Below are 25,528 nucleotides of genomic sequence, written 5' to 3' on the forward strand. Positions count from 1 at the left end.
CCCCTCAATTAAGGAAGGATGGCAGCAAATGTTGCACATGCTGGTTATAGTGCATTTCTCTATAAAAATCTGAGTAAAAAGGGTAGTTCCATATTTTTAAATCAAAATATCAATAAAGTTCTAAACAAAGTTGATTGGAGAGGCGAAAACAAAGAAGTGCAGAAAACAATAGGCTGCTCAGCGAAAATTATCTCAAATGTCAACCAAAACCTGAAAGATGTGGAAGAAAACAAAAAAAACTACCATTAAATTCGATAGAAGAATAGCCAAAATGGCAGGACTCAAAGAAGCCAATGATTAATTCCAGGACAATGAAAGAAGGTCTAAAGTTGCATGTGAGTACTGTTACAATTTAAAAAAATGTGAAGACAAGCTATTGGCAAGAAGCCAAGTCCCAATGTTGAAAATCAGATGTGTCAGATGACCCCCAAAGCCATAATACACTGTGAAGACAGTGAAGCATGGTGGCACAAGCATCATGATATGTGGATGTTTTTCATACTATGGTGTTGGGCCCATTTATCACATACTAGGGATCATGGACCAGTGTGGAAAAAAAAAAAAAATACTTGAAGATGTCATGTATGCCCAAGAGCAAAAAAAAAAAAATGCCTTCTAAATGGATGTTTCAACAAGACAACGACCCCAAACACACCAGTAAACCAGCAACGTCCTAGTTTCAAACCAAGGTTGATGTTACAGAGGGGCAAGCCCAATCTCCGGACCTTAATCCAATAGAAAACACATGGAGTGACAGAAATGCAGTTTCCGGATCATTGTAAAATGTACTCCAAATCATCCTGGGCCGATATACCTGTTCAAAGATACCAGAAGTTGGTTAAACAACTAAATATAAGTTCAGGGATTTAAAGAAAAGCAAAATCTTGAAGCATTTTTCTGTTTATACAATGAATGTTTGAGTTTGTAAAAATAGCTTCGTTAGAGGAAGGACACAAACTTGATACATTTTTCTTCTTGTTCCAATTTGAAATAGAATGTGAACTGTTCCAAATGCATATGTCTCAATGTATTACTATTGTATTTTCATTTTTAGTTTGGATTTTGAGCTTTTTTTCACTTTATTAAACATGCCATTATTCTCATTACAAATAGTTGTACACCTTGCTCCTGCAACTTTTTTTTTGTGAAAAAGTGTTTAATCTGACATTGTGTCTGGGGCACCAGTAAAGAGTTTCCTTATGGCATCCATAAACTATATAAAGCTTTCCTTGTGGCAACTCACCAGCTATGCAATAGGTGACTTCCAGGATTCACCTTTTTGATCACAAACACACAGAGCGATTGCCATACCTCCGAGCCACAGAGGTGTAAAGATTTGTGGCTTTGGGATTTTGGGTATTATCATACAGAAATGCCAAACAAACCATCACTGACACAAAGGAAAGGTTACAGTGAACTAACAAGAAGCAGTTGTGACAGCACGATAGTATAAAAGTAATATTTAGTGTTGAATCTGCATTGAACAAAGATGTTTTATTTGGTGCCATTCCAATGCAGCAGGATGATAATGGATATTTCCATAGAGTAAAGGATGTTTTAAACTTTTCTTTAGGTACGGCACATCTTAATGTAATGGCCAGCAAACATTCAAAATCTCAGACAATTTTTTTCTTTCTTTTTCAATTTTCACCATAAACTTTGTCAATGTCGAGGCTTCATCCTCTAAAGCTGAGCTGACAACTGCTATAAAGGTAAGATGGGCCAGATTGCTAAAGAATATTGTTTTTCATTGATAAAGTCTGTGCCTCATAGAATTCAAATTGTTAAAAAAGCCACAGTAGGTGCAAAAGAACCCACCCCCACCCCCACTACATTAAATAGTTTTGTGTTATATCTGTGATTTGTTTTTGTTTTTTCCAAAGGCATACAGAAATTAAGCTTTAAACAAGCACAGCATTGACATCTTTAGGTTCTCATGTTTTAATTTACAGGAATTGTAACATTCAAGTCATGCATTTTTACAAGATTTTCAAAAGCACTGTAACAAACACGATGGGGCAATTTTTTGAAAACTTAGTTAATAGCGATCATCTGAAAAATTCTATTTGACGTAGTCAATAATGACGTCAATAACAAGTGGAAAAAGACTTTTTTTTTTATAAATCAACCTCATGGATAGCCTTTATCTATAGCTAGTATACAAAAATATATACTATGGGTATTCACAAGAGTGACTTGATCTATAGGAATGAGCTAATATATTTTACTTGATTATATTTAGTGCAATCTCAGAGCAAAACAGAACAGAAAAAATATTTGCAAAATAACCTTCAAATGATTAAACTCTTATATGTGGCCTGTGGCTTCTTCAATTCATCACACATATTCTGCATGAACTGGATGAAATGTTATGGACTCATTCACTTATTTGTCTAACATCTGTACAAAAAACAAAAAAAAAAAAAAAACAATCTCAGGACACAGTCATATGACTGCCATGTACTTAGGAGTGCAGAGGAATGAAACATCCCTTTGTTAGTAACAGTAAAAAGTAACACAGTGATTTTTTTCATCACTTTTAATGAAAAATAAGGTTTTCTTTTCCAAGAAGCCATTACATAAATATTACTCTAAATAGTATATTAGATAGCACACTGCAAATTACTACTAGGATTCCACACTGTGGAAATATTTTGTTTCTTGACAACATAAAAACCGATGAAGGGCCAAGACGGGAATTCATCTTTGTTTACTTAAACGTCTATTTGCAACATTACATATATACACATAGTCCTGGGGCATGATTAGTAGGTGGAAACTACTGCTCATTATCAAGAAGGTTTAGCAAAAGCCCAAGAATGACAGTCTGTGTAAAGTTTCAGAGAAGGCCAACAAGTCTCATTTTAAATTAAAAAAAAAAAAATTATGAGCATGGTTCAACCAGGAAGGAGAGAGAAATTGGACATCCACTACAGGAGATCCGAGATGATCTGTACAACTGAGGAACATTTCTGTGGCAAAGGGATCGGGGAAGATGCACCAGTTACATATACCTTCTTGAAACTACAGTGAATCCCAACACAACAAACACAGACCAAGTGCCAGGTAGGACTTGTCAAAATAAAATTCTACTGTACATGTCACGTCTCATAAAAACACAGATATGGAGTCTTCTGGTGGGTCCATCTATTCAATATTATGTACAAGAAAGAGCACAGAAACTCATTGTTAAAGAAAGACCAAGGTGCCATCTCCTAATGGAGTTGTACTCTATAAGCAGAAATCAGCAGCTTCACCTGTGTATATAAAAGAAAGAAAAAAAAAAAAAAAGTTTAGGGCTTGGGTATCTTATGTACAACATACATTTACAGGCAACACTGCAAAAATTAAACAGGATTTGTTTACCACACACACAGTTTCCTGTTACTCTTTAAAAACAATTGGTAGATTTTCAACTATTTTTATAAAATAAAACAGAGAGCTGGTAAAATTTGATGGACAATTGTTTGCACTTTACATACATTTATTTAAAATCAAACTAAAAAATGTAAATCGGTAAATTCTGTCCACATACAACTCACCTTTGCAGTTGGTACTTCAGAGAGTCTTATAAAAAGTTTGTTAGCGCCAGCAACAGGACTGAAGGAATATATAAAGTGGGCATCCTAGAAAATATTTAAACAAAATAGTTAAGCTGATATTCAATTTCAAAAGGATATACCAACCAGACCTAAAATAGTAGATATACACATATATAATCATAAATTCATGTTTTGCTGCTTCACATCATTTTCCAGGTTTCTCAATCATATAGACCAGTCTTCCTCAGGAAGAAGCCTTAAAATGTTTCAGGTCTTAGAAAACCTCGGCTAAAAATGATATTCCAAAGCTACAAGTAAGCAACATTAGTAAACTATGGATAAAATAATACATTTTGGGGCATAACCTAGATTCGACATTGTTGCCAATTACTTTTAATCTATTAATGTATTGTAATGTCCATATTTATTAGATAAATATAGAACTAATCTCACACACAAACAAGTATCACAAAGGCGATGGGTTAAATATCTGGGCAAGTCACAAACTGCTTAAGTGTATGCTAAAGACACACAACTATAAAATCTTACCAAAAATACTGGAAGTTGAAACTTGTCATTTAACACCACAGCCTGGACGCTGCACGGTCCAGATAATCGAACCACCACTTCCTTACCAAAGAAGTTTGCATGAAAAACAAACAAAAGTATCCCAGATTCTGGGGAGAGAAAAAAAAAAAATACAAACTGAATTATGAGATTTCCTTTTATTTACTGAGGTTGATGCAGAATAAAACTGCTGTACATCACCAGTGCAGAAAAGATCAGCTGTATACCAGCAGACTACTACAAATGAAACAGATTTTGTTTACATATTCAGACTTTATGGGATGACTACCAAACAATTGATGGTGGCTATATTTCTATATTTCCGAAGCCTAGTCAACGTGGTAGTCTTCATCCCTAGAACCACTGAAGCATTTATGACACATTAAGGGCTTTTTGCTTCAAAGTGGATTTGATTTTCACCAAAACTATGAAAATGCAGGACAAATGCAGCAATCAATGAATATCTAATGAAGGATGATGGTTGCCAAATGTACACATGACCCCAACTCAAAGATTGGCCAACTTCTACATTCTGGGGCAACCAACATACTTTAACCTAAAACAATTTTTACAAACTGCCTTTCTTATTTTAGGGTTGTATTAACTTCTTTAGGCAACCAAAGTTGCACAATCTTTAAAAAAGCAAACAAAAAAGGTTTACACCACAGAAATCTGAGAAATTTGTACCTTCTGGAATATTATAAAGAGGTTTGTAGTTGAAGTCCAGAGAAAAGTCCGGTCCCTCGCAGAGCCTGTGGCAAGCAATAGGGAAGATGGGTTCGAGCACTGCAAGGCGTGTCTCAAAATAATCCTTTATTGCATCTTCCACCACCCTGGAAAGTCTAAAGGAAAAAATTGAGAAAGTTAGTTGAAAAGTTCCAGATACCACTGAGGAGCAGTCTCACTGCACTTTACTCCATGTAAACATAATATTCATAATGGCTTTGCCTTGCTCACAATACACAAATGTAAAAGGAGGAGGAACTGGTGTCATCAAGACAGCACAGCTAGAAAAATGGATTTTGTCCTCTCTTGTGGGCAGGGTGCTCTGTTCCTCCTAGAAATTGTATCCGTCCATCATTTGCAACCCCCATTAAATGTTACAGCGCTGTGTAATATGTTGACACTATATTAATACACTTTAATAATAAACAATTTAAGATTCAGTGAGAATTTTAGAAGCATCCCTTGGACATCGCCCATGTCAAGGAAGGGGTGCAAGCCAGGAAGCGACTGCGGTGACAAATTTGATTAACAAATATGAAGACAAAAGAGATTGGAAATAAAATGAAGTCCTGCTGTAATAGGAGGAATACATGGTAAAAGGAATGGTTTTATTGTGTCTTTTCCACATAGTACTTCATATCAGTGTTTCTATAATCCCTTCCAACTCACTGTTGAGATTGAAGAGTTTGTTACCACTGATTTTTGTTTGTTTTTCATTGTATTGTACATATTATAACAGTGGTTTTATTAGAATATAGTAATTTTGGCATTAGATGATTTGAAGTAAAGGGAGAGTGTTAATGACACTGACTCAGTATTAGACACTAATTAACATATTTACTTTGAGATTTTCCATGTTCTATTTCTGCTTTAACTATTACAAGAGTAATAAACTCGGCACAACAGGTCCTCTATATGAGGACATTAGGGATCTGTTGGACATGGATGTCTACCCCGACAGATGAATTGCACTGTTCCCAGGCCACAGCCAGCCAGGATCTGACAGCTAAGATACAATTTAATGGTCAAAGTGAAATGCTTTCAGGTTTGCAACACCAAAAGACCATGTTTGTTAAACCATTTCTCCACTCACCATCATGAACATCCATAACCACCTTGGCGCTAACCACAAGCATTATGATCGTAAAATGGTAGGTAAACTTGTTATGCAAAGTGACAAAATGGAGGATAAGACATTTCACAAAGAATTCCAAGCCTGAGTAACCCGTAATGCTAAGGAGGTTAAATACAAAAAAACATGGTTCCCAGGGCACTAAGTTTGAACAGCACTGATCCTTCCTGCTTTGTGACATCGCTTGACATATCGCCGGTAAGAAGAGACACACTGGTCTGACCCATTTACATGTTTAAATCCGGATTAATCAACTTTGCTCTATAAATAGGCTTTTTTTTTCATATCAGAGCACAAAAAATGTAATGGAAGCCTAAGGCTCCACTTGCTGGCACAAAAGGTAAATAACATTATTACAAAATATATCAGACAAAAACAAAATACATTTTTCTGACCACATTTGTAAGAAAGCCACATCTCTCTAAATGTTCTTCATGTTATAAACTGGGTAAAGATGTGGTGAACCCTTTCATTGCAGACAATCAACATCTTCTGCCGTGTAAACAGATCATTAAGCAAAAGAATAACTACCCTGTATTGGGTTCAAGGATATCAATAAATCACAAAATACATTTTCCATGTTTCTGAAAACAAAGTTAAGTGCAGAAGAAATACTTACTTTTCCAAATGGCTATTAATCAATTCAAATAGAAGCATATTATTGCTCTGTTTAGCAAACTGTAAAGCATTGCCCTGGTGCTTTGATAGAACGTTACAGTCGGCACCTTGTTCTATCAAGAGTCGCACAATATCATAATTCCCTCTCTTACATGCCTAGAGAGACAAGAAGAAAAAAATCAATTACTTTGTTATATATGGATGTGCAGAAAACATTTTTTCAGACTCTCTTCCTGATGTGTTTTTGGTTTAACATAAAAGATTAACACTGTACCCCAAATAAACATTGCATAACAAATAATGAAGTAAGGTCAGAGAAGGCAGCAAGGTATTTTGGACATGTTGCTTCCTTTGGTTACCCTGCACAAGAGTGCAAAGGGAACAGGTTTGCAACACCCTACAGATCCGGTGGGGAGATGGTTTGGGCAGACCTTGCATTGTATTTGTTCCTCGGGAAGGGGTATAGTTCACAGACAAGGCAAAGAGGATTACTGCACTTACTGGCACACAATCATTATGCTTTATGGTATAACTATTGAAAAGTGATAGCAAAAAGACTAAATATAATCCATATATAACAAAACTTCATGATGGGAATACGAGTATGACACTGAATATGAAGTAGATGTGAGTACTTTTTGCCATCATGAAGACAGTAACAGAAGAAAGGAAATGGTTTTATTCAAAGTTAGAGCTATTTCTGCAACTGAGAGTTGGATTTCATAGGTTCAATATCTTCCAAGGAATGGACCATGAGGATACCATGTAGGCATCTGCAATATTCTATTTACCTTCATCAGGGCTGTTTCCCCAGTGGCTTGTTGTAAATTCACAAAAGCTCCAGCTTCCAGCAGAAGGGAGACAGTTGTCAAATAGTTCTAGAAGAAGAAGAATGTTTTTAACAATAAAATTCAATATTGACATACAGATTTAGGCAATTACTAAGTGGTGCCTATATGGGAACATTTAAAACGTTAAAAAAAAAAAAAAAAAGCAGAAGTAACATCATCAATTATACACCAAAGAGTGAATAGGTCTATGGCAATGCATAAGCAGCAGAAACAGGTCAAATGCACCTTCAGTAAAGAGTCAGCGATTTTAATTTTTCTCAATGACTTACATGTCCAAAGCACACTAAATTTGTAGTTCAAAGTGTTTTGATATCGACCCTTACACTACTCAGCTTCTCCAGAAAATACATGCAATATCCAGAAACACACTTTACATACTGAACTATGCACCCGGAAAGCTCAGCTTTTATTACAAAACCATTTATGATGTGGTATTTATTACATTTGTAACAGTTGGAAATGTTACCCCCATTCCACCACACATGGTACTGGTACAATTGCCCCTTAATGAGGAACTACAGTTAAAATGATAAAAAAATGCATGCAGAGGGGTCCTTCATTGCAGAAGGATATTGTTTTTTTTTTTGTTTGTTTTTTTTTTTTTAATTACACAAACCCATCTTCACTCCAATGCATGTGCTGCCATCTTATTCCAATCCTTTTGGGATCAGACCTTCATCCATTTTAATTGTACAAGTCAGAATTACACAAATCCTGAACACACACATGAAGTTTTTTCATTCCTGGCAGCCAAAGGGGATGCTGTGATACTCCGCACCGTAGACTGATCTGTGCACAGTTCAGTGTATGTTACAAAGGTTTGAATAAGCAGGTAAGATTATTTTACTGCAGAAGCATCTGCCTGCTCTCTCTCTAAGATATTCAACTTCAACTTACAATCACACTTAGTTTTCCCCATGGGGGGGGGGGGAAATCCCCTAATGACTATTAGGAGCAGGAACACACACTAACATAATAACCCACCATTAACTTTATGCAATGCTTCTTATATAACAAAAAGTAAAACACAGGCCTTCAACTTTACAAAATGAGAAGAAGAATGTAATGTAGGGCTTAATTACCACCTTACCAAGCCTCCACTGCATGAAGTACTACATTTATGGTACTGCCTACCTCAGCAAGCAGAATGGTTCACACATTAAGTATTATATAAAGTAGCACAGAACCAGGTTTGCCCCTGCACAAATCCTTGCAGTGTCTATTAACACCTAACTTGATCCACAATGCAATCTACAACACACACACACACACACACACACTAGTCTAAGAAAAAAAAGAAGCAAGTCTCCCCACCTTTTCCGCAGCATGGATTAGTGCTGTGGTGCCATTTTTTTGCCTGGCATTGATTTTGGCCCCTTTCCTGATTAGAAGACGGAGAATGTCATCTTGTCCTGCAGCTGCAGCCATCATTACCAGAGTCATCCCACTAGAGTCCTGCAGCAAACAGGAAAGAGATGTAACTTGTGTTAGTTTAGGAGGTCTATAGGATATTGGAGGTTGAATGTAAAAAAGGTCTAGTAAATAAAAGTGGCATTGAAAGTAAAATAAAAGCCTTTCACAATTCAAGTATTAAAGCAGTCAATATGTAAAGGATGTCCATTTCAAACATCTTGCTTGGATATGGCAGTAAAATGTCTTGTTGTTGAATTATATTTTTTCTAAAGGGTGCATCCCCTCCCCCTTCATTCACTTGTATCCCTCCTGTTTAATGTTCTGATTTCCTTGGGTCTGAGGAAGAAGCTCAGCAGCTAACTTTTTATTGTGGAATAAAATATGAAAACATGGTTTTCCATGAAAAAGGCATAATTTTCCTGCAAATTCAGTGAATAAAGGGGAGACCATATTCTAACAAAACATACCCAACGCTGAATAAGCCCTGCAGCAGTACTGATTCTAATCTAGTTCTACATTCACCTTCACAGATCGGCTAAGGTACATGAATATTTTCCACAACACTTGATCATTTATAAGCAGGGTAGTAATATCAGCACATATTACACATAATAGTAAAGTATTACCTCTTGGTCCAGGTTGTATTCTTCTTTGGAATTAAGTGCATATTTTACAGTTAGGTAGTCACCATTTTTGACAGCATCTTTCAACGTACCTGATTAAAGATAAGAAAATGTTTACTTTAATTAAACACATGAGGATAGTAAATGGTATAAAATAAATAAAAAAATGGAAAAACTTACTACTGGAAATCGTGTCCTTTGGGATAATTTCATCAGATCCATCAAGATGCCTCTGAAAGTCTTCCAAAGTCATCCACTCCAGCTGCAGATCCACGGCCATCCCACCTACTTGGGCCTTGCTCTCTGGTGAAGTGAAAACAGGGATTCCAATCAGACAATCTTATATGTCACAGAATACCACTAACACTGACAACAAAACGGTTCACCTCTACTCATAATACAAACCAATATACAAATATTCCCCAGCTGTATAACCTACTGTAGCAATGTTTGAGAAGAAAAAACCCAAAGTACTGTCACATTGAGACGGAAATGGAGATCATCATGGTGTTTCAGGCAGGGAATTTTGGGAGAAGAAGAAAAACCAAACAGAGATATATGTAAAAAAGAGACTAGAGGTAGTTAGGAAATGTCTATTAGTGTAAGGGAAGAGAAAGAACTACCAACTGTGATGTAAGCATTATAATAATTGATCATTATCCAGTTTATTTTGGCTGTAACATGGTCAAGAGCTGGTGTGGACGTCTTCCAAAATGTAGCTAGAGTAAAACAATCTGCCAAAAATAAATAGTTCAGACAGCAGAATGATTGCAGGCATCTTAATTTGAGCTGTGTGACAAAGAATGAGATTACAAAATCTGCTGATAGAAGAGGCCTGTGGATTAAATCTGGTTATTCTACCTAGAACCATTACTAGAGAAAACCAAACCAAAAAAAACACAATCCGCTTTATTCAAATGTATTGAGTAAAAATTTCGAGAAAGCAAAGGCTACCTCCAGTCTTCCCAGGTCAAGTCAACATCCCACTGGTTGTTATAAGAAAGCAGAATGGAACCAATACAGTATAGATATTTGGCCTCTATATAAATCTAAACATAAGCTTTCAAATCGGATAGTCCCATAAGGATAAGAGCCCAGTTTATGCTTGGATCTAATAAGATATCTGGCAACATCGAAAAAATTCCAGGGGAAATTGCCATTTACAGACCAGGAGGTGAAATTCAGCAGTCTCATCCTCTAAAAAAGCCATCAAATTTATATCCGCGCCAACATGCGGAGAACCTGCAAGCTCGATGCAGATAGTGTCCTGGCCGAGATTAGAACCTGGGACCCAGCACTACAAGACCAGAGTGCTAACCTCTGAGCTAGACACACAAAAACACAGTTGTGTTCATAACAATAGAAGTAAATAAAGCTTAAAGAGGAATTAAAGCCAAAACAATAAAGTCACTTACCTTCAAATCCACTGATCAGTCTGTCCGACGGGAGGTTTCTTCCATGGGGTCCCGGTATACATCCTGGGCTCAGAGCAGAGCGAGCACATCAGGCTCTCTTCTTTCCTGGTTCTTACTTCTATGTCACCCAATCTGGCACTGTGCAGGCATGAGATTGGGTGACGTAGACCTATTGATAAAAGGGCCCCTTCGGCACATACCCAAGATGCTCGGGCATGTGCAGAAGGAAAAGAGCCTCCCAGGATATGTGACGTAGGTATCCCGGGAGGCTCTGCGCTCCCATTCATTCTTGATTGCCTAGGTGCTGCACCCTTAAAACACTAACAAACAGAATTTTTACTTTGAATAAAAGGGTTAACATAGTGTGAACTTCAAAAGTGAGGTCATTTATTCCATGAAAAATTAGGATAAATAAAACAAAACATCCATTTTTATCCACCAATATGAGGAGAACATACAGCACCATTGTCCAACTAGTTATCCTATTTTTTAGCTCTTGAAGGTACATGGGATACACCGATGTCCCTTCGGCAAAAAAGAACTTGCTTGGTCAAAATTTTTTATTTTTTTTAATTTTATTTTTTTTGCCGGGAGGGTATTAAAAGAATACCCATCACCACAATTAGAGGGTCATTTAGCAAGTGGCAAACAAGCTGTTCGGTTTACCTTATTCTGAAAGTTGGGGATAAGCTGAAAAGCTTATCACTTTTCAGCCTGATTTCCTTATGTAAGGAGATTTTCACTTTCAGCAGTAAAAAGGGCTTTTCCCCCCCCATTTAAACCAAGTACCGACAAGTATTGTATTGACCTTGCAAACAGCACCTTTGCTAAAGTAACACTTATGGCGGCAAGAGCTCCTGTTTATTGTATACAAGAGACTGCACTTCTAGAAGTGTATAATGAAAGACTTGAAAATTTGTGGAATATACATGCTAAACATGATTTTCACATTTCAAACATGACAGCTCTCCACCAAAAAATTAAAAAAAAAATAAATCTTTCTCCCCCAACTAGATTTCATGGGACTAGCTAATTTTGCTTTGTTCTTCCATTCTCTTTCAAGACATACCATGTATGTCAAAGAGGGACATGATTGTGAGGCCTGTATGATTTACAAAAACAATTAATCCTAGTAGAAGATTAACAGAGGCTCTAGGGGTCACAAGCTGCACTGTTTTACAAACAGCACAGATAGTGAATATATTTTTCTCTTGTTTTTTACCATGGCGAAATAATCTTAAAACAGGATCTCTAATTCATTCACATACCAGCATTTTCCTGCACGTGATATACCGTGTCCATAACCTCTTGATCTCCTTCAGAAGCTCCAAATGTCCAAGAATCTGTCTCTTCTTGTGTAGATCTCCTCTCTTTAAATGCCGGCTTCACTTCTTTAGGTTTGAAATCCTCTGAGGGTCGAAAGTCAAAAGATTCTTGTTCCTTCCGTATGCTCTGCATACATTCTTCTTTATCTTCAGGAGATATGGTGAATGCATCATACACATGTTTCTGTTCCTTGAGAACTGTAAAAAAAATGTGCAAACAAATAGTAATATCCCACTAGTTATGTACCTGAGACAACATATTTATTGGAAAATCAGAGACATTTTTTATAGGGTAGACTTCAAAATCAATATGTTGGGCTTTATGTTGGGTAAGGTATGGTTAAGGCGGGCTCCAGGCTTAAAAATGGAGTAGCATAACTATGTGGCCACTACAAATATAGAAGTATTTAAATAGAATCCAGAAGAAAGCATTTAATCTAACACATACACTATATATTAGATTCTACACATTTATCTTAGACCTCATAATGATACACTGAAAAAAATTACCAGAAGCAAATATAATGGCTCCCCCACACGTCTAATGCAACTTTAATAGCACACTTTGAAAAAGCAGGCACATTTTAAACTTTGAGTGCACACAAACCTTGTTCAGACATCAACACATCATGACTGGGTGAACAGGCCATTTAACAGAATTTTGCCTTTGAGTTTACTCTCAAGATAATAAGCAACCTTCTAGGTCCATTGTGATGGTACAACTAATAACGGAATTCATCAAAATTGTTTAGTTATCTAGCCAATAAAATGATCTTGTATGATCATGGGCTGTTAAGACAGCCAAGCATATGCGCTGTTTACTTCGGTTACTGTATCCCAAGGGATCCAACGTTGATCGCGATCTACCACTTCATAGCAAAGGCAACCCGAGTCGATCGCAGAGCCCTGCCTTAGCCCTCCCTGCTGTTTACTAGCAGCCCGGCTGCTACGTCTATAGGGATGCTGGGGGTGTCTTTCTGTGAGTGAATGCTCCGTGTTAACAGTGGTGAGTGAGGCAAAGAGAACAGTCTGAGATGAACGGTGCTGGTTAGCAATTCTTTTTCTTGTGCAGCATGTCATTCTCCTATGACAGGTGAACTGTAGTTTTCCTGTCAATATAGTCTTGTAGTGCAATGTTCTGCCATTCAATGTCCCATTAGCTCCAGTCACTTTTGTGTCATACTCGGTATATATGTTTAGCATTTTTATTGTTAGTAGATCATTTCGACTTGGTTGTTTAAAAAAAGCTCGCAAGCCAAAAATGCGTGGGCACCCCTGCTGTATCCCATGTAATGGAAAACAATGCATTGTCGACTGCCCATTTTCCATTAGGGCCAAAGCCATGTATATACTGAAGAACCTGATCCATTAGTTGTACTCCAAGAGAGATCACCTTGGAAAGCCCAACAACTACACAGACTTGAAACATCTGAAACCTATGCACTGCACACTGATAATCACATTGGTTAGATCAGGTCCCATTCTCAATTATGCATTCTCAATTATTAGATATACATATCTAATATGTACAGCTTTGCCTATGAAGCTAATATGTTGCAAAATCTACACATTTTTCTGAATGTTGTGGTCAGAAGAATGTTCAGATTTTGTAACATATATTTGTGTGTATATATTAATTATATAAAATGACACAAAACCTTAAAAAAAAAAAAACAGTCTACATACAGTGAGAGGGTTGTCAAGTTACATACTTTTTACCAATTTTAGATCCTTCTTTACTTCTTTCTCAGACTCATGCTTTTTGGGCTTGGGCTTTTCCTTCACCAGTTCAGCTTTCTTTGTTTCCTTATTCTAGAAATAAAGCAACAGGTTTGAGACTTTGATCAATTAGGAAAAGGATGAGCAGATGATCTAATTCCAAAAATACATAGAATCAAAAGGTATGATTTTGGAAAATACAGAAGCTTTTTTATTTGCTTGGCACACAGCTACTCCATGGCCAACAATTACAGGAAAAAAAACTATTATCATACACTGCAGACACAGAGGCTGGCTAGTGTACCTGTGTGCAGTTGATCTGACTGAGGATTTAGTCAAATTATCTAAGGAAAAGAACAAAAAAAAAGTCCAGCACCCTGGGGGATGGGGATTATGAAACCAAATTTATGAAGATAAATATTGAAACACTGGACACTGATGGTGTTATCATGTGATCTGTAATATTTGCAATATTTGTATACAATGTTCAATGTATTATCTGTATGTGTACAGCATCATCTTTGACATGTAGAAAGTTTCTTTAACATTTGAAGAAATTTGTTTAGCTACTTACTTCTGGCAAGGAGTCTACTGACTTCCTGACTTTGTCATCAGTACTAGACTTTTTCTGTACTACAGCTGGCTGTTTTTCTGCAGCCAGGACTTCTTTAACCTTTTCAACAGATTTTTGCTTTTTCACCAGGCTTTTCTTTTCTGAATGGCTCACATCAACCAATACGGTCTTAGTGTCATCATTTTTCTTTTTGTGTTTCTTTTTCTTTTTTTTCAATTTTACTTCATCAGTCTCCTCATCAAAAGGGCCCTCTAAAGAAAGCTCCTCTTTTTGGGGAGGAGTGATGGCTTCTGTTTTTTTGACATCTGGATCCGGACCCGCTTTGTCTTCCATAATGACATCGCTGCCAACAGCAACAGTCTCTGCCTCAGGTCCTAAAGGAAAGCTTTCATCCTTTGGCAGCTCTGAATCCAATGGTTTTTTTTGTTTCTTCTCCTTTGTATCCTCTTTTACTTTAGTGTCCTTGGCCTCCTCCTTCTTAGACTTTTTTGATTCCTTGGCGTCTTCCTTCTTAGGTTTTTTGCTGCTCAGATCCTCTTTGCTTTCAGACAGTCTTTTCTTTGGTTTGGATTCAGTAGGCTGGCTCTCTGGTTCCACCTCAGGCTTGGACTTTTCTTTAGATTTTCCAGATTTTGATTTTTTAGTCCTCAGCTCTTCTTGTACCTTGTCATCAACCTCCTCGTCCTTAGATTTTTTCTTCTTTTTTTGCGGAGTCTCCTCTTTCGAGTCACTCTCAGACTCTGCCTCAAAAAGATCCCCAAGAGGCAATTTGGGCTAATCAAGAAAAGATAAAAAGAAAACTTCTGAAATTCTTTTAATTGAAAGGGTATATACTAAAAGCAGAGAAAGGGAATTACAAAGAGAAAAACAAAACTACTTTGGCCAATACAAATTAGCTTAGATCTTATTAAAAGACCAAAGTCAGGTTAAAAGCACCACCCCTCCCCTACAGTATTCCCCACTGGTCAATGCAGAACCAGAAGGTATGATAAACCCATTAATTTGTCTTGCTTGAAAAAGAAAAAAAAAATGGCATTGCTCCAAGGCTCTGGCTAAGACAGAAATTGCACACAATGTACCGATTACATTCAGATGGGTGTAATATGCATAACGTAAGCATAAACCAGTCACAAACCTGAGAAATTCAAACTAGATGTATAAGAAACAAATGCAATGATTGTATACAGCAAACACCACAATTGTGAGATGTAGAGATATAGGCAGCTAAAAATGTACTAAAAATGAACAAGGTTTCCTCTAAATGTTAAGTTTGAACACATTCCCTACACCACTCAAGCCTACGTACTGCTCAAACAGGAACCCATTACATTAAAGAACCAATAGGGCTTTGACACCTGCACTTAATTTTAGTTATCTCTTTTCCGAAATTATTAATTATCTTGACCTGCAAGTGTCACAGAAAGCCTTGTTAATGTAATTTTTCTTTATACATTTAGTTTTAATACAAAACCTCTCACCAAAACTGTAGGTTCCAGGTATACATTGCGCAATGCACAATGCATACCTGGACACCCCATGCCTACAAAGACAAGAACTTAGCATAGATTTAATATTTTTCACAAATTTACCGATGTTTCCTTCTTAGCGGCTTTCTGTTTGCTTTCTGCTTGTTTCTTTCTGAATTCAAGAAGAACCTCTTTGCAGTCATCAAGATGAGCTTCTGGCTCCCAAGTATCACCATCAGAATCATATCCCTTCCAGCGAACGCGGTACAACACCTCTCCCTGCAAAAAAAGAAAACGTTTTTAGTTAAACACATTAAAACAAAATGTTGCATCACACAAGGTGTAGCTTTGGCTTTTCCCATGGTCAACAAATTTTGATTCCCCCCTAACAATGACAGATGATGTTCAGCAACTGGTAAGCACAAAACATTAATCAATTCTTGAATGCAACATCACATGGAAAAGTCTTTTTAATTGTGAAATGCGAAAAAATGTTTTAGCAAACCAGCATCGATCTCATGCTGTTCCCAACAGTATAGTAACAGTGCCTGCTACACCACCATAAGCAAAGAAAATGCTAATCAAAAGAGGGAGAGAAGACTGTAAGCCCTGTGTAAGCTTTGAAATCAGATTTCAGCTTTGAGATGGCCCTCTTTCCTGGCCTAACTAGGCCACAGGGGAGGACGTGCTGTTGGGAATGGAGGAAATAAACTGAACTTGAACTCCCTTTCTCCCAGCTGGACCTCTGACAAAAGTTAAATTACAAGAAATTTTACTTATAAAAAGTACCATATACATAAGGACTGTACAATATGATGAGACTACACATACCAAATCTATATAAACATAAAGTAGAAACTATGAACCAATCAAGCTTACAATCCAAGCAGGTTCTATCTGTTTACAACCACACCAGAACTTATAGGGTTACATTGGTTAACCTCACGGATATAAGAGCTGTGTTTAGCTGGTGTATACTGCATGCAATTTTTATTTTAGTATTGTTTGCCGGTTACGTTCTGGTTCCAGGGCACAGAACAGCTTTACCATAAGTAGTGGGTGGTGCCAAGTTTGAATGAAGCAGGGAGCCACATTGCTGGAAAATCTAAAGGGTGGCAATGCCAGACCAGGAAAGTATAATAGCTGTATTCTGTCGTTTTTATATTACAGAGCTACCAAGGGATCCAAACTCTTGATTCTAAACTAAAATAGTACCTAATAATATGCATGTGCAGGGTTAATGTAGAGTATCTGCACTGTGACTATACACCTCCCCCTAGAAATGTAGCTCCTTCACATTTCTGTTAAGGCAGAGTTTATAAAACCAAAACCTGCTCAAAATGTTTTCCAGTTGTGCAGATGCCAAATGTGTCACTTGGTAAGCAGATGCTTCTATCTTTCCTGCAGTTGCATAGTAGTCACAGGTGTTGATCTGCAAATTTCAAACTGGGTGGCATACGTGGGAGCACAAGTGACATTTTTGGGCAGAGGTTATCTTCAATATAAAACAAGCATTTCAAGCACAACAAGCATTCCTTAGTGTGCTCCACAGCCCTTGACCAGCTCATACAGAAAACCAGACATACGTACAAACGTATCGGCCTGTATAGCGCACTTTAGTCAGACAGAGGTCAGGGTCTGTGTCTAAAATGTACAATTTTTGTTTTCAACTCTGCTGAAAGGCAAAACATGAAAACAGATAAGCTGGCATCAAGCAATACCGCCGGACAAGAAAACAAGAGGATCAAAGCAAAAACCAAGCAGTACTCAGGATTCCATCCTCTGTGGCAAACATACAATCAGACTTTTATTACATAAAAACAGTGAGCACACATGACAGATGCATTTTGGAGGAACCTATAATCCAGACATAGGCCATGTACACTTGTGCAAAAATTGTCGTTGGAAAGGATCTTTCAGCATCCTTTAAAAACGACTTACGAGTGCGCGATGCATGAACGGTGCTGTACATATAGCACTGTTCGGCTCTATGGAGAGGGAAGAATGACAGAGTGGCACCCCACTGCGCTCTCTCCCCCTTTACTTCCATTAGGATTGTTCGTCGCCCATCGTCTGTGGATCCGCCAGGATGGTCGTTTGGACGACAGGCGCTGTACACATGCCAGATTCTTGTCCGATATTGGCCCGGAGCCGATTTTCGGATGAGAACCAATGCACATGTGTACGTAGCCTTATGCTTTACCCATGCAGCTAATTCAACAGGATTACTTTAATGTCCCCCTTCTTTTCATCAGTTCATACTGACCTATAACTCAAACAACAGCCAGTCCATTTAGCTGCCAAGAGCGCAGGAAAAGGGGAAACATAACTTTTCTATCAGAAGAGATTTGTATTTCAATCTGTTAATATTGTTTTTCAAACACCAATACCTATTTCAAATAATCTCAGGATTAAAAGTCAACAATTGTACCAAACTAATCCAGTCTCCAGACATATATAGAGAGAGGTACAATACTAATACAGGTAAAGTGGACATAAACTAATATACCAGTGACAAAAGGATCATGAAAATACACAGATTGGGAGTTATTGGCATACGTACAGTGAATGGGAACAGTGAGTAGAGAAGAGAAAAATTAAAGAGGAATTGGGACCCCAGCAGATCCTCAGAGAGAAGAGAGGAAGGGGAAAATCAAGGGGAAAACCGGGGCTCAACAGGGATTTGGCACAGAGATGTCACATGGGGCCACAGAAAATCCTTCACCATGTGCAAGCTTCAACAAGACCAACTTGAAGATAACAAGGAACTTTGCTCTCATCAGGAGTGGTGCAAGCAAAAAGCAAGTATATTCCGCTGGGTTTTTATGTTTGCCCTCATCAGTCATGGGTGGGAAAGGTGCTCTTACTACCATAGTTGTTCACAAAATAATACCTTACTAAGGATAAAAGGTAGCGAGATTAATGAGGTTTGGGGGATGGTGACCAGAAGAGGTGACTTTTTTGGTCAAACTATTTTAGGTATTTTATTTTAACAGCTGAAATTGTCCTTAAGCATAATTAAACCTTCTTATCCTTTACAGCCAAGGAAGCAGCCATCTTGGACTCTATTTGGATCTGTAGTTTGCCAGGCGCACACGTGATTAGCTAGGAAGATGAGGGTTTAAAGGTCAGGGCAAAGCCGGCATAAACATTATCAACTGTGACAGTTATCACAGAAGCATGCCTTGAATTGGAAACAGTGAAAACAGAACTGAAGTCAATGCATGCAGATGAGGTCTGTGATAATGTGCAAGCATGAATGACGCAAGCATTCTCTACTCTCCTGGTAGTATTTTTATCTGGTCATCTTCTTCCAAGTATGCAATCTTTGGCCTCCTTAACCTCCCTGGTGGTATGAAAAATAAGTATTTTTATATGTAAAATCGGTAGATTTAAAAATACTTAGTATTTTAAATTTCCCGCCTGGTCCCTACTCCCAGCCACACACTTGCGAGCAGATGCCCGGCTGGCATCTGCTTTCCCTGGCCTCGCGTCTCCAACATTCACACATCAGGAATGCAGATGCCAGCCGGGCATTGCCAGGGGAAGAAGACCAGGTAAGCTTTTTAAACTCCCTGGCAAATCCACCTTGAGTGTGGCACAGGGTTACTGCTTTTGGTACTAAATTAACCGAGCCACACTTGGGATTACAGCCAGGGGGGTTATAGCCTGGCAGGCATCAGGCAGCTCCCACACAGACATTTAGGCCATTTCATGTTGTGTCGTGACTTTCTGCTCGATTAGTATTCCATGCACTCCCATGCAAGTGAATTGGAGAAAGGGGTAACTGTTTTTTGCACGTGACTGCTGCAAGTGAAAGTCACTTTTTCGCTGCACAGTTGTTGGAAAATTTGCAGGCACAATTGCATATAAATTTTGCTACCTGTGTTGCACAGTGTTCAACCCTTTTTTAAGCTGGGTAGGAGGAAGTTGTAGGTGGGTGTACTGTATTGTGACCCAAAAACAGCCAGGTGGTGCCCCCAGCTGGGGAGAGCACTGGGTGCAGTTGGGCAGTCTCAGGCACACAGCAGCAGTTTGCTATATGCCTACAAGATGCCAGTCATGTGATTTCACACCACAGGTACCCTTACTTGGCTGTATAGCCGATGTAGATTGTACAACTACAGTCTTACATACGTGGGTTACTATAGAACCATCTCAGCTTGATCCAGTCAGCATTATGATAACGTCTGGCCATTTCATGGTATAAGGAAGCCATGCTGAAGCACAGAAGCTGCCATAGCCGGCCTCTTTAAAAACGCCTAACCTAGTAAGTCAGCTATGGTCACCTCCATGTTCCATGCAGAACTCTTGTTTATTGTATGTTACCAGGTGTACAAGGAGTGCCTCGTCCTGCACCACCCTCACAGCATTAATGTCATAGCAGGAAACATTTCCTACCTCTGTCACTGGATACCTCCAGTCATTTTATTTTAGATAAAGAAGAAGAGGTCACAACCCCTCTAGGTTTTTTTAACGACTTGTATGATTCACCTTGTCCTAGTGAAAAGAAATGCAAACAGTTATAGTTGTCACTGGCACAGGAAGTGAGGGGAAATGTTCCAGTGGGGTCACCTGTTCCAATGACAACTAAGAGAGATTTCTCTTCACTTCCAGCTTTGTGGCTTTACCTCTGTTAATAAGGATAACAAATCAGAGAAATTGCTGGCCTCCTCCTGGAGAATCATCATGGCCGTTAGCACTGATTTTAGCACCAGGAGACAATCAGCTCATGTCTTGTAACCAGCTCCAGGTCAGGGACTTATTGCAAGGCTCAGCGTGAGCACCAGGCAATTAGCATGATCAACAATGGCGTGTCAGCAATGGCCGCCTCCATGTTACAGGGAGCCTGGTCCTATGCTGTGTGTCTGACATAGGGGGGAGCGGAGTTTATTATCAGCTCTGGTACATTGCATGCCACACAATAATATAGAAGCATTATACACACACATATAATATAGAAGCATAATACACACATATATAATAATATAGAAGCATAATACACATACATAAATAATATATATTATATAACCCCCTATGGCTGCATATTACCCCAATAATGGAGAGCACTGATTATCAGGAGGGAAGGAATGATGATAATAAATAGGTCACCCCCCCCCCCCCCCCGGAGAGAAGCCTAGCTACGCTGGTACTTGTAGTCCCCCCTGCAGCCATGCCCGCCATGCTCACCCCTTCTATCTTGGAGTCCAGGATGCTCTCCACCTCGAACACGTCCTCCTCATCCTCCGGCTCGCTCTCAGCAGCCTGCATCCGGGTTCCGGCCTGCCCTTTCTCTTCCACCCCTCCCGTCGCCATGCTGGAGGACTCGCCAGTCGCCGCTGCGGCACCGTTCCCATCCAGTCCCGCAAACTCCGCCATCATGGCTCGAGTTGTGCAGACGACAACGGGAAAATCCTCCTGCGCCACACACCTCCCCGATACGTCCCGGAGGGACACTGCGCCCAGCCAATCACTGAACGTGGCGGCGAACAGGGGTCTCCCGCTTTCGTCCAATAGAAACGAAAGAGCAAAATTGCGGCCGTGGGAGATCACGTTGGCCACGCAGTAATTGGTTCCCGAGCGCCCCAACGAGAGAGAATTATCCAATGAGGGATGGGCAAGGCGGAACAACTTGTAAGGTAACTTCAGGCAATGCCAGAGAGTCCTAGACCACGCATGACCGTCTGATGGTATCTGCGCATGTGCCGGGTACATGGGGGCTACCCCATAGATGCTGTCACTAATTTTTGTCTTTGTTATGGGGAGGAGCTGTAGTCTGCAGATGGTCATGAGCTGCTCTGTACAATACAAAGGGAGTTATTGTAATTTTGTCTAAACATGTAGTCACCTGAATGCTTAAATACCTTTCATAGATATTCAGCCTGCTTCCACTTTCTGCTCATTTAAAAAAGAACTAAAACCAATTTCTTCAAACTTGCCCATCCATCTTTTTTTGTCTCTTTACCTCCTAATGAGGTCAGTGTTTTTTTGACAAAAGCAGTAATTGTTAGGCATAACTAAATATGTCCAATAATTAATAAATTTATTAATAAACTTTATTAAAATAAAATAAAAAAACTCAAAAATCTGTTAAAATAGGATTGCATAAAAATACTGAAACCTGTAATATAACTGTACAGTAGCATATAATATAATTATATATATTTTATAGAAGGATTACTTTGTATTAGATTCAATACAGTTATTTTGTATTAAATCTAATACAAAATAATAAGTATTTCCTGCCGTGCTGTCATTTGCAACCCCTTTATAATGTACAGTGCTACGTAATGTTGGCACTATATAAATACTGTTTATTAATAATATTATTATTAATAATAAGGGGAAAGATGATTAACCTAACCTAAGGTTTTGCAATGTGGGAGGAAACTGGAGTACCCAGAAGAAACCTACACAGACACAGGGAGAACCTGCAAACTCCTTCAAACCTGAGACCTAGAGCTGCAAAGGTCAGAATGCTATCCACTGAGCCACCATGCTGCACGTCTTTAAAATATAAAGATGTACAGGCATTCAGGTAGTGTGTATTTCAAATTCCTGAGGATATTACATAAATTGGGTGAGCAGGAACCCCAACAGCCATCCACCTGTCCTTAATTTAGGTGAGTAAACAGAGATCAACATAACTGAAAGAGTTCTACAGCTACAACAGGTCAAAGTATTCCAAAATGTTCAGGAAAAGCATGGAATCGGAAAAAGAAATGCTGAAATGGAGAAGGTTCAGAGAGAGAGGTGAAGGAGTCTAGCGAACCCAGAAAAAAGTCACAATTTAAATGTATGTCCAACCTGTCCTCCTTGGTTGTCCCTCTTGTTGGGTGCATATGGACACCTTCATAACAAATGTCATCATTTAACGATTAAAAAGTATTGATATACACCAAGCCTTCACCTGGTCATGAAATGATTCAATTTTCTGTTTAGAAACTAAATGTAAATGAAAAATAACATGAAAAAACATTCATTTATACCTATTGCTTTTTTATGGTCCTTTAAAAAGGGGCATAGTGCAAATTTGGCTCTCCTGTAAAAGTTGCTCAACTAATGCAGGTGCACAAGAATCATGTTTTAAAGTACTCTCCAAATGGTACCTTGTTCCATCTTCGTCTCCTATGTGCCTTCGTGGTTGTAATCAGTTGGGTTCTTTCTTACATATTTGGTGGGAGTGTCCCGTGGCCCACTCCTTTTAGACCAAAATCTACCGCCTACTCACGGCTCTTTTTGTAGTGCCAATTCCAAGGGTTCCTCCAACAGCTCTGCTTCATTGCAGGCCTCCCTGTCATTCCTCGATTCAATTTAGTCTCATGCAACACATCCTCATAGCTGCTAAACAATGCATAGCACGGGCATGGCTATCACCTCGAATTATGTTGGAAACAATTTGGTCGCTATGGATTAGGAAAATTCTTCCTCCAGCCTTTGATCGTTCTTTTTTTCACCTTTAATGATCCTGTATTTTCTCTTTTACTCTTTTCTTCTATACACCATTCATCCCCTGTCCTCTCCCTTCATCTCTGCTCCCCTTATCCCCTGTCCTCTCCCTTTCCCTTCTCCATCATTTCTGCTTTTCCTTAAAGTAGGCCACCCCTTCCCTCCTGCCTTTTCCTCCCAAACATTAGATTCACCAGGTTACTTTTTTACTTAGATTGATACCTCCTTGTATATATTGTACCTCTTTATCATTTTCAATTTATTTCATGAATTGTTTATTCAATCTTACCTGACTTAATGCCATGTTTACCTTGTAATTCTAATAAATATTTCATTTTGAAAAAAAAAGGAGCATAGTGGGCGGGTGGGTGTCATTCCCCTACATACTTTAAGATAAATAGTGCCCCCTTCCCTATCTCTAAAAATTGGGAGGTACGTTTTTTTATAAACAGTAAAAAAAACCATGATATGCTTTAGTTATAAATGAAAAAAATATAAATGATTAACACAAATCCATTACACAATCCCTTTAATTCTAATTTAAATGCAAAAGAACTGGTTAAAAAAAGAAACCCTCCATAAGATACAAGATACTCTATTCTTGACCAGCTACCTTTCTTATTACGATCCATGAATAGTCATTTATATTATTGCAAACAAGGTTTTGTGGACAGAAGAATTATATAGGCCACATCTCGACAAGACATTTTAAAACCAAAGAAGACAAACAATGTTTCAAGAGAATGCGCGGTGTTTCAGTTATACAATATGTTTAAAATTATACCACTTTATTAGTTGTATGTTTATTTTAAAAGATAAACTTACTAGGTATATAGAGTACTGTAACCTCCTCCTCTCTGATATTCTACTAACCCGACTCTCTCCTCTACAATCTATTATGAATGCTGCAGCCAGAATTATCCATCCCTCCCACCGCTCCTCTTCTGCTGCATATTTTTGTAATTCTCTTCATTTCACCTTACAATCAAATCCAAGCTCCTGTGCTTTGCCTTCAAATCCCTCCACAGTTCTTGTCCCACTTACATTTCTGACCTGGTAAAAAAAGCCGCTCTCTTCGCTCCTCCAATGACCTACTAATGACTTCCTCACTCATAACCTCATCACACGCACGGCTACAAGACTTTTCTAGAGCTGCCCCAACTCTCTGGGATGGTCTTCTATATCCTATTCGGCACAAACACTTACCTTGTTCCGTTGTCGTCCCCTGGCTTCCTGCTGGTCCCTGCATCTCCTCCGGACACGTCTTCTTCCTCCAATCTTCAGCCGGTTTCCCGGTGACATTGGTGCATGCGTCAGTGCAGGCAGGAGGAGCGACAGGAAATTCAAATAATTTTGTATTGGATTCAATACAAAATAGCTGTTTTGAGTCCAATACAAAGAAATCTTTATATAATATATATATAATTATATTATATATATATTATACATGCTACTGTACAGTTACATTACATGTTTCACTATTTTTTTTTTTTTAGCAGATGTTTGTGTTTTTCATTTAAAGTTTAATATTAAACTTATTAAACATTGGACACATTTCATTGAGTTATGCCTAAGAATTATAGTCTACAATGTAAAATTTCCATGCAAAAAAGTAACACTTTTTGCGTGGAAATACGGACAGAATTAGAACACTAGGGGGGTTAAAAGAGCACTCAAACTCATCTTCTCCTGTCTCCTAAAACCCTCACTACTCACTCACCTAATATTACCAAGTGACACAACAATGAGCCTATCATTTCATTTCTGGTTATTTTGTATTTTATTTGCAACTAATAATATTATTATTATCATTTTTATGCTAAAATGTCTATTTTTATTTTTTTTAGATGTAAATATAAACATGTCCTTTCCAGGAACCATACAACAATGCAAACACATGCAGAAAAGGGCTCCCAACTTCTAATACAGCTGAAAAGGAGAGTTTGGGAGTGAAGTTGAGTGTTTGGTACTGGGGTTTCCTGCAAGTCTGAAAGGTAACTGTGCTCATGGGTCTGTTACATAATCCACTGGTGCAAATAAAATGTAACATTTTATTCTTATTTCAAAAGTGTTGTGACTATTCTTCAAATCTGCAGCTTTTAAAAAAA

At 38.4% G+C, this 25,528-nt stretch overlaps 1 protein-coding gene and 1 long non-coding RNA gene across 2 annotated transcripts; one reads left to right on the plus strand and one right to left on the minus strand.

Annotated features, from left to right (window-relative positions):
• Window positions 1-1,925: 1,925 nt before the first annotated feature.
• Window positions 1,926-21,509, minus strand: MPHOSPH8 (M-phase phosphoprotein 8). The gene is made up of 14 exons (XM_072405187.1): window positions 21,162-21,509; window positions 16,095-16,250; window positions 14,506-15,279; window positions 13,925-14,024; window positions 12,156-12,410; window positions 9,653-9,775; window positions 9,476-9,564; window positions 8,751-8,891; window positions 7,377-7,463; window positions 6,587-6,741; window positions 4,797-4,951; window positions 4,092-4,219; window positions 3,543-3,626; window positions 1,926-3,257 (listed from the first exon to the last, which is right to left on the minus strand). Exons 1-14 carry the CDS (start codon window positions 21,351-21,353, stop codon window positions 3,216-3,218), a joined length of 2,481 nt encoding a protein of 826 aa, XP_072261288.1. The 5' UTR covers window positions 21,354-21,509; the 3' UTR covers window positions 1,926-3,215.
• LOC140326523 (uncharacterized) lies at window positions 21,473-25,480 on the plus strand. The gene is made up of 2 exons (XR_011919888.1): window positions 21,473-21,610; window positions 25,268-25,480. It is a non-coding gene; the product is annotated as an uncharacterized lncRNA (long non-coding RNA).
• Window positions 25,481-25,528: the final 48 nt, after the last annotated feature.

The sequence above is a fragment of the Pyxicephalus adspersus genome, chromosome 1, assembly GCF_032062135.1.
Source record: "Pyxicephalus adspersus chromosome 1, UCB_Pads_2.0, whole genome shotgun sequence".
NCBI classification, from domain to species: Eukaryota; Metazoa; Chordata; class Amphibia; order Anura; family Pyxicephalidae; genus Pyxicephalus; species Pyxicephalus adspersus.